The sequence below is a fragment of the Lissotriton helveticus genome, chromosome 12, assembly GCF_964261635.1.
Source record: "Lissotriton helveticus chromosome 12, aLisHel1.1, whole genome shotgun sequence".
Classification (NCBI taxonomy): domain Eukaryota; kingdom Metazoa; phylum Chordata; class Amphibia; order Caudata; family Salamandridae; genus Lissotriton; species Lissotriton helveticus.
The window spans coordinates 729,918,242-729,934,377 of NC_136073.1; the positions used below are offsets into that span (position 1 = coordinate 729,918,242).

The 16,136-nt window shown below is 42.7% G+C and overlaps 1 protein-coding gene and 1 long non-coding RNA gene across 3 annotated transcripts in view; one reads left to right on the forward strand and one right to left on the reverse strand.

Annotated features, from left to right (window-relative positions):
- LOC144798388 (uncharacterized) overlaps window positions 1–16,136 on the forward strand; it is a 558,332-nt gene that overhangs the window by 424,897 nt on the left and 117,299 nt on the right. The window lies entirely within an intron of this gene.
- Window positions 3,255–16,136, reverse strand: part of LOC144798386 (toll-like receptor 2) — a 394,865-nt gene continuing 381,983 nt past the window's right edge. For both annotated transcript variants that reach the window (XM_078669228.1, XM_078669227.1), the window contains one exon: window positions 3,255–9,880. In XM_078669228.1, the coding sequence (XP_078525354.1) occupies window positions 7,389–9,848 (2,460 nt within the window). In that variant the 5' untranslated portion in view covers window positions 9,849–9,880 and the 3' untranslated portion in view covers window positions 3,255–7,388. The remainder of the gene's footprint in view (window positions 9,881–16,136) is intronic.

Sequence of the window (16,136 nt, forward strand, 5' to 3'; positions counted from 1 at the left end):
AATCCTTCGCCCATCAGGGTCCTTCTATGTGGAACACCTTACCCATTCACATACGCAAAGAAGAGAGCTATTCTAAGTTCAGGAAAGAAATAAAAACCTGGTTGTTCGACCAATAATTTTGAATGACCTATGACGTTCCACTCTCTATGTTTTTGCTGTGTCTTTGGCGCCGGGAAACCCTTTTGGGTAGCTGTTGCGCCCTACAAGTTCATAAAAAAAAAAAATAAGCATACGGCCCTCGGGTGCGAAGTGCCTCAGGGATCCTGCCTGAGCCCTACGTTATTTAATATATACATGAGACCGCTGGCTGAGATAGTTCAACCAATTGGCATAAAAATCGTGACATGCACTGATGATACACAACTTGTCACGGTCTTAAATCACCTGGACAATTCATCAGCAAGCATAGGCCCTTGCTTAGAGGAGATTGCCAAATAGATGGAGCTCTCCTGCTTAAAACTGAATGGAGACAAGAAGTAGCTTATGCTCCCAGGCAACCCCCATCTTCTAAAATAGAGTTTCAGTGGCCAAATTGTTTTGCTCCTGCCACACCTACTTAAGAATCAAATTAAAAGTCTGGGCATGTGGCTGGATCGTTCTCTGACTTATGGGCACCAAACAACAAAATTGTCGGCAACATGCTATGGCATTATGAGGATGCTTTGGAAAGTTCTTCCTCTTCTCCCATTCCTGACTAGAAGGATAATGGTCCAAGCGTTGATCCTCTTGTGCATGGACTACGGAAATGCGCTCTATCTAGGAGCTCCTAAAGCCACCACAACCAGACTTCAGATTATCCAGAACTGCGCAGCCCGTTTGATCCTAGAGGTCACTTATCGGCAATCGGCTAAACCTCTGTTGAAAGCCCTACACTGGCTGCCAATATTGCACTCTGTATTACCCATAAGTCTTTTTGGGTAAAGGGACCGGCAAGCAACCAATCTATGATTATCCCCTACCACCCTAACAGAAGCCTCTGCTCGGCGAACGTGCTGCTCGCCTCAGTGCCAAAAATAAAGAGAGCAAGAAGTGGTGGACGATCTTTCTCCTATAATGCGGCCAGGTTGTGGACTGCCCTTTCCCTTCACATACGTCAGGATTCCAACCATCTGTCTTTCCGGAAATTACTTAAAACATGACTTTTCAAAGTCACTGTTTATAAGGTGTGGCCCTTATCTGTGTCTGTGAATGGCGCTGGGATGCCTTAAGGTAGCTACGTGCTCTATAAAGTTTTTTTCATTTCATTTCATTCATAGGATAGCAGTCTTTCATTGCAAGATGAGAGCTATTTCCTGTAATGTTATGCTGTCTGTTTTCTGCAAGCATGCTTCAATCACAAGGGTTGTTGATCTTGAGTGAAAGACAGGTGTTTTGCGAGCAGATTCGGTTTAAGGCTTTCCAAAATCATTTCTGTTTCTCTGCAATAGGGACCGTTTTGGAGAACTTGGTGCTTTCTTTGAGCTTGCATTTCAGTGCTTAAATGATGTATTGTGTAATTTATATGCTCTCATATTCTACATCGCAACCTAACATCAGCATCAAACAAGCATCTCAAAACAACACCAACTGAACAGAACTCGGCACCATCTTAGCACCAGCTAAGCAGCACCTAAACACCACCGGAACACCATGTCTAACCACCACCACCACAGCATCACTAAGCGACACCACAGCATCACTCAGCATCACTGAGCACCACGTCAACATTAGAATAGGCAGGAAGACGTTGCCAGCATTGCAAGGTCAAAAAGCTACAAGACATTTTTTAAGTTTATTCTTTTTTTATTGGGCCTTTCAGCAGTACATAATGTTTTCTTAGTTATATATCAGGTAACAAAAAATGCTCAAAATACTTTTTATTTGAACTTTTCAACATGCTGCACAGCAGCCATAATTCTTAACAACATAGCTTTAAAACACTGGCAAAGCGAATAGATCTTGCTTAACACTAATGAGGCCCCAAAGGCAAGACCTATTGGCTATGCCAATGCTTGTTTCCATTAATTGCATCATTTCCAAAATTTAGCATAACAAGTGTATTCTCTAAGCTTTTCCATTTTTTTAATGATTTTCTTGTAAGCTAGTGAAATACCTATGAAGCCACAAGTGTAAAAATAGAATCTAAATGGAGTAATGGGGTTTATAGAGACAGTCATGATGTGTATGCCTTGATCTATCCTCAAAGTTAAAAAACCTTTACAGCTAAATACACTTGCGGACCAAAATTCTAGATAGTGAAATAATACACAGGGCGTGAATCTGCTTTATGGCTGAAAAAATCTCTTTTCTTCCATCTTAATTTTCTTTTTTAGGAGTACTATTCTTAATTGCATTGTATTGTTTTATATTGTGGTATTTATACATAGCGCTTACTACCCCTGTATGGGGCACTGAAGCGCTTGCCTACATGGGTAGCATGCTACACTATGTAGGGTGTGTGGTTGGAAGGGTGTTGTCTTTGTTTTGATCCTATTTGGAAAGTGTTTCCATGTTGTGTGTGATGACCACCAAGGTGTGGATATTGTGTCATGGGACGCAGCGTGTAGCACTGTGCTGGATGATGAAGTGTGAGAGACACACACACACACACAGGTTTAGGGTTTTTAATACACTGGCAGCTTTGAATAGCTCTGCATGTCCCATAATATTATTTCTTATGATATAAATTGCTTATCTGGTTACTGCACACGGTTCTCCATTATGAGACTTTGGGCCAGATGTAGGTAATTTTTATTTACCGACCTCTTAAATACCGAGTCACACCGACTCGGTATTTAAGAGGTCGGAAAATAAAAATACCGAGATGTAGGTAATTGCAGATGTGCAATTACCGAATCGGAAACAGTCGGTAATTTCCGATGTGGTAAATACCGACCAGTTAATGCCCATGCATTCCTATGGGCTTTGAAGCCCATAGGATTGATTGGGCATATACCGGTCGGTATTTACCACATCGGAAAATACCGACTGTCACAAGGGTGCAGGGGGTGTCACTTTGACACCCTCTGGCACCCCCAAAAGAGGCTCGGGTGCCATGTGGCAGGCATACCTGCCCTAAGGGCAGGTCTGCCTGTCATATGGCATAGGTGTGCATGCACACATGTGCATGCACACCAGAAACGGTATTTTACCATCAAGTAGTATTTGATGGTAAAATACCGATGTGGTACTGCTTGTGGGACTCAGAAGAGTCCCACCTACATACCAATTGTCCGGAATCAGTAATGATACCGACTCGGTATTTTACATACTCGGTAAATTTACCTACCGGTAAATTTACCGAGTCTGTAAATTACAGGGACCTACATGTCAAATTGCTTTTACCAGGTGGTAACGGCCGAATTCGGCCGTTACCACCCGGTAAAAGCCTACCTACATCTGGCCCTTTGTGTATAGCTGTGGCCCTGAGCAGGCATGGTTGGAAGTGGAGCGATTTGTTGGGAGGGGCATTTCTATCATCATCCCACATCTGAGTTGGGAGGGGCATTTCTATTATCATCCCATATCTGAGTGTCCTTGTGAGATGTAAAGAAGTCGGTCCGATTGTATATATATTTGGGGCCTGCAGCGGTGCATTATATTAAAAGTCCTCTGAATTTTCCAGCAATGTGTGACAGATCTCTTGCATTACTCCGCTGCTGTTCATTTAGTGATGTTTGGTTTTCTGGCTGTACAGTGCTGGTGATGAATAATCCTCAAAGCAGTTATGTCTCATGTGGATTTAAGAGGTGTATGTTACAATGTACTGTTGGCTGCTGCCTCTTAGTGTCTTAGTATTCTTGCATGCCATAACGGTACATAACTATATAATGCCAAGGCAAACTATAAGTCACCCATTCTAGCTCCACCACTTGTGCAATGCTCCCTCTCTACCTGCAACTGCCTCCATCTTGCTATGAGCATTGCTCCCCACCCATCCCAAAATATCTGTGAAATCACAGCAATGGATATATTTTGCTGCATTATGACTAAAGAGCAGACTTTAATGGTTGGTTTTGTTTTATGTCCTAAATTCTATGTACATGAATGCACAGGCCTTAGCACATAAATGTTTTTATGGTGCTGTGGGTGGGACTGGCAGCTGCACTCATTCAGTTGGTGTTTGAGGCAGACAGTTTCTTTAGACTCTTAGAGTGACTGAAAAGTGGCTGACAGAAAAGGGGCTGTCTCTTCTCCTGGAAGCTCATAAATCTGCTTCTGGGGCTACTGCCGAGAACCAAATGACTGGCATACGTTTCAGTTCGGAGTCCTGTGGAAGGTAAATTAGACCTTCGCAAGCGTTTTTTAAATTACATTCTGTCACTTCTTTTTTCTTTTTAAATTATGTTTAGAGTTTCCCGAGTGAAAAGTATTAGAAAAATAATGCAGGTCATTTATATAAAATATTGAATTTAATGTACAACTTTGAAATACCTAAAGATGTGCATTTACCTTTCCTCCAATATTTTTAATTGGTTTACTTTTTTTCTTCAAATAATGCTTCACAAACAAACACAGGCAAAGCCAATAGCTCGGCACTTGCATTATAAAGGCATGCCATCTTGTTGTTGCCAATGCTTGTTAAAAATAGGGTCAAATGAGTTATTTCACCTAACAATTGTCAAAACAATTGGTTAAATAAATCAAACATTTCACAAGTATCTCTGAAGAGAAAAGTATTACAAAAAATGTTTCATTATTTGAATATCTAGCAGGGAACACAGAAGCATTATTATACTACAGAAATAAATCATGCAAGTTCTATAACAATATGCTGTGCTTTTATCTCAGGGTCCAAAGTCTGAGGATATCTTATTCCATTCAGCCGTGAAAGCAGCTTACTGACCACCTGCCTACCACTGGTTTTCCCAATGTGTCGTTTGTATGCCTGCCTCGTAAAGTGTGTTGTTAGGGGTAAGCAAATAGCACTGAAAATAGATCAAAAAGACCGTTGTAGGATCCAAGTGCAACACAAAACCAGACAGCATTTTGTGGCAAGAAGGGAACAAGGCAAACATCAGATAAAACTGTACTGTTTATATCTGGGTAGACTTAAGGCAAACTGAAATGTGGGATATCGATTAAACATTTTTTTAGACATAACACATGGCATATCTCTACTAGCGTGTCCAGATCAGATGATGTAATTGTCCATTTTCAATGCTCATCCAATTCTCTGGGTAAGCATGTAATCCAGAAGACTCTCTTCTAATAACAGTAAATCTAATAGGATACTAATAGCTTCGTCCTGGGTCCTGCAGAAACATCAGGGGATACAAATAAACTGTGGAGAAACCACTATCGCACAATGTGTTTTTCCTTGGGGTCAATTTACCGCTCCATTCAGAATTCTGTCAGTCAAAATTAAAGACTGCATGCTGTTTTGGACTTACAGACCGTTTTGACCTGTAAAACCTGGAATAGAGACCTATCTCCCCACTAAACCTTGCAGGTGGATGTGTGGGGAAAACTCAAGGGTTAAATCAAAATTACTACCTCACTCGAAATGTCAGACTCAGATATGCTGCTGATAAAGATGAACATCATTTGCCACTAATCCATGTATTATCGTGGCAAGGCAATGGATTAGACCCTCGTACTTTTTCTTACAGCGCTGATGGTTTAAAAACAGACTATCACTCCTACACCCGCCCGCTACACATGTGGTCTTCAGACTGTGTGGCATGCAAGCGGATGTGAAGGAACCAAAAGGAGTCCTAAGTCTGTCCTACGTGAATGCAAACACAAGTCATGCTAAGGTGCTGGATTTAGTGAAAGAACACAGAGTTGCCATGAGCTAGCCTGTAATTGGTGATCAGTATCCTCTTTTGTCAGTCATAGCCTGATTGGTAGTACGAGTCAAAGAGGCCCTCCAAATAATCCTGACTCAGGGCCATATGTAGGTGGGGCATTACCGGTCGGTAACGGTGAAATTCACCATTACCGACTGGTAATTAGGGATTAGAGATGTAGGAGGCAGGTTTCAAGGATTCGGTAATTTACCGAATCGGTAATTTAAAGAATCGGTAATTTAAAGAATCAGTAAATTACCGAATTCTTAAAATACCGAATCGGTAAATTACCGAATCCTTAATGTAGGGAGCACTCAAGTGAGTGCATTTTTCATTTAAGGATTCGGTATTTACCACCAACTACAAGTTGGTGGTAAATATCGAAAACCTTTAAAAAAGCAATTTTGTGCTTTTTTAAAAGTGCCATGTGGCAGACATACATGCCCTTAAGGCATGTATGTGCGCCACATGTGCACACATGCACGATTCAGGGGTGCAACAGGGTGTCAATGTGACACCCTGCCACGCTTGAATATGTTCCCCCTATTACCGATTTGGTATTTACAGAATCGGTAATAGTGAATGGCTTCCCATTCATTCCTATGGGCCTCCAGGCCCATAGGAATTAATGGGAATTACCGATTCGGTATTTACCGATTCGGTAATTCCCATTCATTCCTATGAATATTACCGAATTGGTAAAATTTACCGATTGATTACCTACATCACATTTACCGATTCCTAAATACCGAATCGGTAAAATTCGGTATTTAGGAATTGGTAATATGTGATTACCTACATATAGCCCTCAATCTCTTAATTCCAATGAATAATTATTTTTAGGGCGACAGATCGGCAAAGATAATGTTGGTAATCAAGGGCCCAATCCACAAAACTTTAGCTGTCGGCTTCTCAGTGGTATTTCTGACTTTCTTCTGGACTTCGGAGTAAGTCATAAGGATTAGAAGAGTTGATAATACCTACTGACAGTAAATTCTTGGTGATTCTGGCACCATGCATTTGGGTATGCTTTTAAAAGGAATAACTGGACATAACTAAAATGTTTGAAATGTTAAATGTGTTCATTACCACCAAGTGATTCCATGTCTTGTGCAACACTTTCAGCACATTCTAGTATTTTAAACAAAAAAAAAGATGTATTTTGGAGTTTGTAGTTTTGCTTTTAACACTGTAGGTATGGGAATAAAAAACACAGGAGGCAAAGTGATTTTTTGCTTACAAGCTGCAATATAGGATTCATGACATGGGGCTATTTATTTGCCAGCTAGGCATCTACCTTGTGATGTTACTTGAAAAATTTGCCTGGAAATGTTTTATGCTGCATATATTTAATTATATAAAAAAGTACTTAAGTGTCTTAGTTTTATCTGTATATATTAGAGTGTGGGCTCTCACAACCCAAGGAACAGTCTTTAGTCGGCTTGCAGTATTTAACACTTCATATAAAAATTGTGAGAAAATATGCTGGTCACTTTTGGGCAGGTGGCTAGCAAATTATTTTGCATATGGGAGCACAACATTAAACACTTTCAAGACCATTCTCTTTAGAGGTTCATAAATAAGTATGGACATTTACTTAGTAAACAAATGTGTAGCTCATGATGCAACAGGCAACTCGGATATAGCACTGTCGTTGGTCCAAGAAATTCTTTGTTGATCAGCACTCTCCAGGGTGCATTTTCCCAACACGTTCTTCAGCTGAACCCAGAAAAATGCCTGTTTGTTTGGTTCAGAAGGCCATTCCAAGTAAGTCTTTGTGCTCAGCATTTTTCGCAGTTTGCAGAACTTATTTGGAAGGGAATCCAGGCTGACGTTTTCTTTAACAACCAAGATGACATCATCAAAAGCATGGCCAATGCAACGCTGGTGGGCAAAGTACAGCTCATAATTGCACCACTCACTGTCGACAAAGCTACGGGACAACACAAAGATGACTTTGCGGCTCTTTTCAATGTTTTCAATGATGTTGTCAATGATCCACTTACCCGGCATGAAGTCTCTCTCATGTATGCAGATACTGAAAGGGGGGTTGCACTGTTCCAGACGGTACAGCAATTCCCTCCTAACCCAATCTGCATCTGAGGAGCTATAGGAGACAAAGGCATGGTAACTGTATGTCCTGCAAGGAATGCCTTTACGTGATCGGTGTCTCGACTGAATGATTTGGCATGTTGCTTTTATGTACCATGGTACATCAAACTTCCAGCAGAGTAGCATAGATATAATGACCACAACTGCAGTTGTTGTGACAGAGATAATCACAACTAGGGTGACATCACATTCCAGCCGACCTGGGTTGTAAGACTCTATCATGTTACGGAGCAGGTATTGTGGATGATAGCATTTATAGTTCTGAGGCCAATCTGCAAACTCGAGGTCACCATATTGCATGGTCTCCTCAATGAACATGGCAAGCTCGCAAGTGCAATGATAAGGATTGTTGCCTGCTTTCAACTTTGCAAGTTTTGGCATTTTGTCGAAGGAGCCTGTTGTGATCACTCCAAATGAGTTACCATCAATAGCCAGGAACCGGAGGTTGGGGATCTCCCAGTTGGAGGGGATGAATTTAATTCTGTTGTTACTCAAAAACAGCTCACTCAAATTAGTACTCTTGGCGAAATAGTTTGTGTCCAGCCCATCTAACTCAGAATTTGACAAATCCAAGTAGTGCAGACTTGTAGGGAGGCAATTGAATATTATCTTTTTTATGATGTTATGGTGCAGTATTAGCTTTGTAATGGCAGGTCCCCAGCTGCAGGACTCACTGTTTGATCCAATGCCATTGTGACTAAGATCAACAACCCGGAGATTTGACCATTTAAAGCTTAATAATGAAATAATTTTGAGGCTATTTATTTTGTTGCTGCTGGCATTAAAACATTCCAGTTTAGGCAATGATGGGTTTTTGCATGTTGGGTTGTATACAAATTCGTTGGTCAGTCGGTTGTTTGATATGTTCAGCACAATAACATTTTTCATTTCATCCCATGCATCACAGGGAACATAATTAAAGTTGACGTTTATGATGTGAAGATTGCTCACTTTGCTGAACCAAGTGAACGTCCAGTCGAACCTCAGTATGTCTGGGTTATTGATGTCCTGTAGCAGAAGCTTATTTAACGTCAAAGTGGATATCCCGACATTTGAAGCAGACGAATTCAGAGACCTTGCAAAGTCTATGGCAATCAAACACAGATTTGTCACATTTGATATTTGCACATTTATCAATAAGAGGCGTAATAAGTTCTCATTGAACTTACCCCGATACAAAATAAGTTCTTTCAGACCAGTGTCTGCTAAACCATTGAACAAGTCCATGTCATCTGTGTAGTAAGAGTTTGCAAACAAATTGCGTAGACGAAGGAGTTTTATCGATTTTCCACGTAAGTCTCCCAGGATCAAGGGTAGCACATAAGGATTTGTGTCCAATGCAAAGTCGCACCAAAGAGAAAAGGTGTTAAGCACAGCGAACGTCCCTTTGTCATAGTGCTTAGGGCTGGAAGCTGTCTTCAATGCAAATTTCTGTAAAGAAATATTTTGCAAAGGTAGAAAATCATTTTTCCTAATCCAAGTGATCTCACTTCCACCCATTGACAGTACCATCAAGCTTCTAAAGGTGTAAAAAACAACATCAAGGGTTGAATTCAAATACAAATTGTTGCTCATTTCCAGCTCAGTCAGGCGCTTCAAAGGACTTATCGCCAGGGAAGGGATTTCCGTCAGAGAGTTGTTGAAGAGGTTGAGCTTTCTGAGAAGGAGATTTGAGGCAAAAGAGTTGCGATCAATTCTGAAAATGTTGTTGAAGGCCAAGTTCAAAATTGTCAGGTTTGTATAGGCAGAAAAATCTTCTTCGCTGATACTCTGAAGTTTATTGTAAGACAAATCTAATTCTACTATGCTAGTTGATAAATATTTAGGGACCTCACTGAGGCTCAAGCCAGAACATAAAGCAACATTGTTATCATTCACTGTGCAAGTCATTTGGCTCTGTGCGACGTTGGCCACTCCAGTCATCAGAATAAAAAGTGCTAGCCATTTCCCACTGCTTTCAACCATCTTCACATTCTTCACACCGTGGAACAAATAATCTGTTGGGGTAAGAAAAGGTAAAAATAATTAAAATGTAACTTAATAGATTTGAGCAAATGCATTTTTTCATAACTGAATTAAAGAAGATAGCAATTGATCAATTCTTGGCCTGTGAAAAAGTAAACAATTACTAGAAATATTTACGGGACCATTAGGGCATTCATATATAGGAATAATAAAAAAGTGAAATCACAAATAATTATCCCTTCACACTCCCTCCACGAAATCCACCTTCCTGTGTGGTCACTCTGGATTTTATGCCTTTTGCTGGACCCTATATTTTTGCTGACTTTAGAACTCAGTGCATTTTACCCCTGCTCGTTGGTGGTTCCTGAAGGTTAATTTGCATCCGGTTTCTCCCAGTTAGTGTTGAGCCATGAATAGAAGTGGAAAAGGTACGAAATGCCTCCCAGAGAATAACTATAGGCTGACCTCAAGCACAAATTCCCTTTGAAAAAGAGAAACACTCGAAACGCGTCAGGGCTGCGGATGGCTGTTTGAATCGACGGACTAGCACGACTGCTTTTACCAAAATAAAGCAATTGGGGACAAGCTCGTCTGTGCCTGAGTGCTGCCGAACTGTTGGTCACACACACACACATATATATATATATATATATATATATATATATATATATATATATATATATATATATATATAAAAATATATGTCCTGTAATAATAGATTAAGGGAGGAAAAAAAGAGGAGATAGGGATTAGGTGATAGCCCTGATCCATGACGCATGATCCATTTGCATAGTTATAGTGAAGTGAGTCAGCATTGCCAATCATTCTCGTGCATCATTTTATGTTTCTTCTGAGTTTGCTCTGGCCTGCAGATGGGATGAGGGCCAACAATTATGCAATATTGTCCAAAAGGGAAGGGCACTCCCAGGAGTTAGTGATTGGGGTTTAGCCAGAGGGCCTGAGGCGAACCAGAGGGCCGGCTCCTCTCTGGTTAATTACTACCTGGAGTTACCCCCTTGGATAATACTGCTATTGTAAATCAGATCCTTGAAATATGGGGTGAAATTCACAAAACTGGTTGCTAGGTGACAAGTTTTTCATGGCACTACTTAGGTGGAAGGTTACAGTTGGCATAGATGTTGGATTTTGTTGATAATTTGTGTTCCATTGAAATGTATTGTAGTGAACATCTAGTTTTTGAGGGCACAACGGGGAGCATATACAAATGGTAAGAACATATTTTATACATAATGTAAATCATTTATTGGTGAAGGCCACACGAATTCGAGGAATTGTGGCAAATTTCTAAGTGTATTCCACCTCACCACAAAAATGTGAACCTCTGGTCAGAATTAGGCAAGCACCTTTGACAGCAAATGCTAGTGGACCAGAAGCTAAAACAAAGAAAACTTTTCTATGAATTCACAAATATCCCTCCTATCAAGGTGTGTAGAAAAGTCTGATATTTTGAGTAAAACGTGTATTTCCAACAGCAGCAGTCTGCCAATTGATTCCATAATTCAACAGCACTTTCAATGCACAGATCTAATGAACAGCTTAGATGCCGACATTCTATATATTTTTTATTCCATTTTCAGCAATATTATAAACTTTAAAACCAGTAACTTTGCCAAAGAACAAACAACACATTTCAGGTCCACATTACACATCCTCATTTGCAGCCTTAGGAAAATTAGACAGGCGTGGCAGATTGTCTGTGGCCGCTAAGACAGTACACACAGTAAAGAACTTCTCTCATCTGGTGTGCCCTCACCCAACACCAACTCCACATAGAATCTGCCTACTCCTGCCATTGTTTTTTTCTGCAACAAGCTCAGTCCATGGCTAACATTATATATTGAGGTAGTCCCACCATTGGGAACATTGAACTAGGGCATTAAGTGGACTGGGTCGTGCCAGTGCTGAGCACAGGCAGTTCTAACAAGCATGTGCAATGCAATAGGTCAAGCAGTTACGAGAGTTTCAGCTATTGGCATTGTAAATAACAATGCCTTTTATTTATGTCTTTAAAACAAAAATAAAAGGCATTATTATTTGCAATGTCAAATGCGTAAATGCGAGACCTATTGCATTGCAAATGCTTGTTAAAGATGGGTATAATTTTAGCGTCCGCCCCCAAATCGGGAACACTCATTCCATTTAGGATAGCATTACAAATGATTGTAAAATATGGACCAATTATGTCAATACCAGATATGAACAATCGCCTGGGATGTTATCAATTCCAGGGGCATTATAAGGTACAGTCTTTCTAATGACTGCTTCAATCTCTTTAGGATTGATAGGGTGGTAAGCACAGCTCTCTGCATTGCTGGCTAAGCTAGCACCCCAAGACTATTAGAATCCACATCTTGCCCTGGTCCTAAAGAATACAGACGAGAAATATGATCTATTCAACCATCTGCTGCTATATTATTATCAATTGTCATAGAGCCCTCTGCATACTCAGTTGTAACCAAGTTCCAGAATAGTGTTTAGTTTAGAGGCTTCAAGCAGTTAATCTCACCTCCTGTTGTCCCATTCCTTGTTAGCCTTGCTTGTTCCCTTTTTAGGACTAGCCTAGAGAAGCGCATGAGCTATACTCTGGCGAGACTTTCAGTAAGGGCTTCAGAAAATGCTACCACTGTGGCCTAGAGCTTGGGTGCATGTGCACGGGCACGCACTTACGAGCAAAGGCGCCATATGGCTTTCCTCTCTCGTCATGGGTCACAGGCCCTGGCTGTTCTCTCCTCCTTCTGCATTCCATTCTCATCGCCGAAGTTGAAAACAACCAAGCCTGACCTTCTCCAGCCTGCTCTTTCCTCTCTCGACCCCTCCCTTTGGACAGGGAGGAGGAAAACTGCTCCTGTTTGCAAACCTCACCACTATTCATGCCATGGAAGTTTGTCAATAGGGCATGAACAGTACATTTCATTTCTTGAAAACAATTGTCCCTGTCTCCCTTTCTACTCCGGGCTGTTCGCTCCTCTGGCCCCCACCTCTAGGCTTCAAGGTCAGAGTCTGCCATTTTTCAGAGGGGAGGGGAAGGGAGGCTGGGTCCATTTCAAGCTTCTCAACCAGCAGCTTTAGGTATGTCATAGAAGCAGCCACTTTAACTGTAGGCCACTTTACCCTTAATACGTAGTACTTACCCCCTCTGTCCCCCGCTCTGTCCTAACACTTATCATCAGGTTCAAAGCGCGCCGTGCTTACCCCCCCTTGCCCCCTGCTCTGTTCTTACACTTATCATCAGGTTCAAAACTCGCCGTGCTTACCCCCCTGCCCCCCGCTCTGTCCTAACACTTATCATAGTTTCAAAGCTCGCCGTGCTTACCCTCCTGTCCCCCGCTCTGTCCTAACACTTATCATCAGGTTCAAAGCTCGCCGTGCTTACCCTCCTGTCCCCCCCTCGGTCCTAACACTTATCATCAGGTTCAAAGCTCGCCGTGCTTATCCCCCTGCCCCGCACTGTCCTAACACTTATCAGGTTCAAACCTCGTTGTGTTTATCCCCCTGCCCCCGCTCTGTCCTAACACTAATGATCAGGTTCAAAACTCACTATACTTATCCCCCGGCCCCCGCACTGTCCTAACACTTATCATCAGGTTCAAAGCCGTTGTGATTATCCCCCTGCCCCCCGCTCTGTCCTAACACTTATCATCAGGTTCAAAGCTCGCCGTGCTTGCCCCTCGCTCTGTCTTAACACTTATCATCAGGTTCAAAGCTCGCCGTGCCTACCCTCTACCCCCATTCTGTCCTAGCACTTATCATCAGGTTCAAAGCTCACCGTGCTTGCCCCCGCTCTGTTCTAACACTTATCGTCCCTGCCCCCACTCTGTCCTCAGGTGCAAAGCTTGCCTTGCTTATCCCCCTGTCCCCCGCTCTGTCCAAACACTTATCATCAGGTTCAAAGATTGCCGTGCTTATCCCCCTGCTCCACGCTCTGCCCTATCACTTATCATGTTCAAAGCTCGCCGTGCTTACCCCCCTGCACCCGCTCTGTCCTAACACTTATCATCAGGTTCAAAGCTGAACTCTCCTGAGGCGGAAGCCGGGAGAATCGCTTGCAGATTATTTTTTAAAAAGCACTGTATTTGATTGTTTTTAATAGAATTGGCTACTCACTTTTGGGCACTTTCCCCCTCTAACTCCTGTGGTAATTCTCCCGCGCAGCGGATGTAAGCGCTGCCGCGGGTTTGCGAAAGTCATCGCCGCCATCGCGCGCCAAGCCCCCTGGCCACGCCCACTTACGTGAGGCCACGCCCACCTTCACCTTTGCCTACAAAAGTCGCGCTGATTACAAGCCGCGCCTTAGAACACTGAACTCTCCTGAGGCGGAAGCCGGGAGAATCGCTTGCAGATTAATTTTAAAAAAGCACTGTATTTGATTGTTTTTAATAGATTTGGCTACTCACTTTTGGGCACTTTCCCCCTCTAACTTCTGTGGTAATTCTCCCGCGCAGCGGATGTAAGCGCTGCCGCGGGTTTGTGAAAGCCATCGCCGCCATCGCGCGCCAAGCGCCCTGGCCCCGCCCACTTACATGAGGCCACGCCCCCTACCACCCTACATCAATGTGCTTTCCCCGGACGCGCAGCGGGCGTGCCGTCAGCGCGCCGAAGGCACGCCAAAGGCAAGCCCGTCTGCGCCCGTCCGCGCCAGGCCGGGCCCATGGCCCCAAACCTCTGGAGTAAATACACCAGCATTGAGGGCCTATCCATCTGATATGTTACTTTCCCTGCGACTCCCTGTTAATCACAACTGTAAGATCCTACCGAACGATAGGCAAAGTTTCATTTCATGCTCTACTTGCAACTTTCAGCTTGAGGTCCCTCAGTCTTGCCGACACTTATCCACAGGTTGCAAGCCGTTACAAACTTGGCTTCTTGGGAGCCTGAACTGTCGGTCTCTTAGCAAACATAAAAGAAATATCTACGACCTTTTGTCTGACGACACACTGGATGCTTTATTTCTCACAGAAACCTGGTTACACGATAGTGCGGGCCCTGACATTGCGGAAGCCCTACCGTCAATTTATGCAATTGTTAGAAAAGATAGATCAACGGGAGGGGGGGGGGGGGGGGGGGTGTATAGCCATTATTTTTAAAAAATCATTGAAATGCACTCTGGAACCAATTTCCTTAAACGCCTGTGAGATGGCCCTTTTTAAACTCCAATTACACCCGAATTTAACTCTTCCTGGCCTTCTGATCTATCGACCACCAGGTCCAGTACAATCTTGGGCCACTCAATTTGTTGACTGGACTGCATCGGTCTTGGTAAACTATAGCAACCTGTCCATCATATGAGACTTGAATATACACTTTGATGACCCATTGAATAAGCCAAGCAGAAATTTAATTCATGACCTTGCTGCCATGAATTTAACTTTGTGGAACTCGGGAGCCACACACATAGGCGGGCATCTTTTAGACCCAATCTTTTCCAGCTTTCCCTTATTACACTGCCTTCCAGCCCTACCCCAACATTGGTCAGACCACTTTCTTACCAAATTCAGCGTGCCTGACTCAGTGGCTTCTGTTTCTCCCAGCACGTTAGTACAGTCCGGAAAAAGGAATTGGAAGAAGCTGGACATAAATCTCTTCATTTCAGCCTTAGATTCTGCACCTCTTGGTGAGATATTCGACACGGAGGATATGGAGATAGTAGCCACGAAGATAAACAAGTGGCTTTTGGGAGCCCTAGACACGTGCCTGCCACTGGCTCATAATAAATTCAAAACCCATAATTCTCCAGCGCTATGGGATAACGAGGCATTGAAGGCTGAAAAGTCCAAATGTAAACGTCTGGAACGCCTCTGGAGGAAAAATTATTCTTCAGCTGCCGGCTTGATCTACAGGAACGAACTTAAGCTCTATCATAAAGCCTGCACTACAGCTAGAGCCAAGTACGTGGCGAAGACAATCTCTGAGGCCACAAACAAATCTAAAACATTGTTCAATTTAGTAAAAGAGTTAGCAGGCTCTAAAACCAAGCCAAACCCTCTCCTTTGAATAATGATCAATGTGAAGAATTGGCGCGGTTCTTCACTAATAAGATTGAGACCATCTATCAGGACATCCTCAAACAGCACCAGGCATATGCCGTGAGTAATTCAGATCTCGGCCCCAGGGAGGAGGGTAGCTCCCTCTCGCCAGATCTGTCTTATGAGCCACTTACATCTTGGCCTGGGATGAATGTTCAAAGCCTTCAAGATATCTTAGGGAAAGTGAAATCTGTCTCTCCAATCGACCCCCTCCCTATTTCCGTACTCAGACTCTTGGACACTC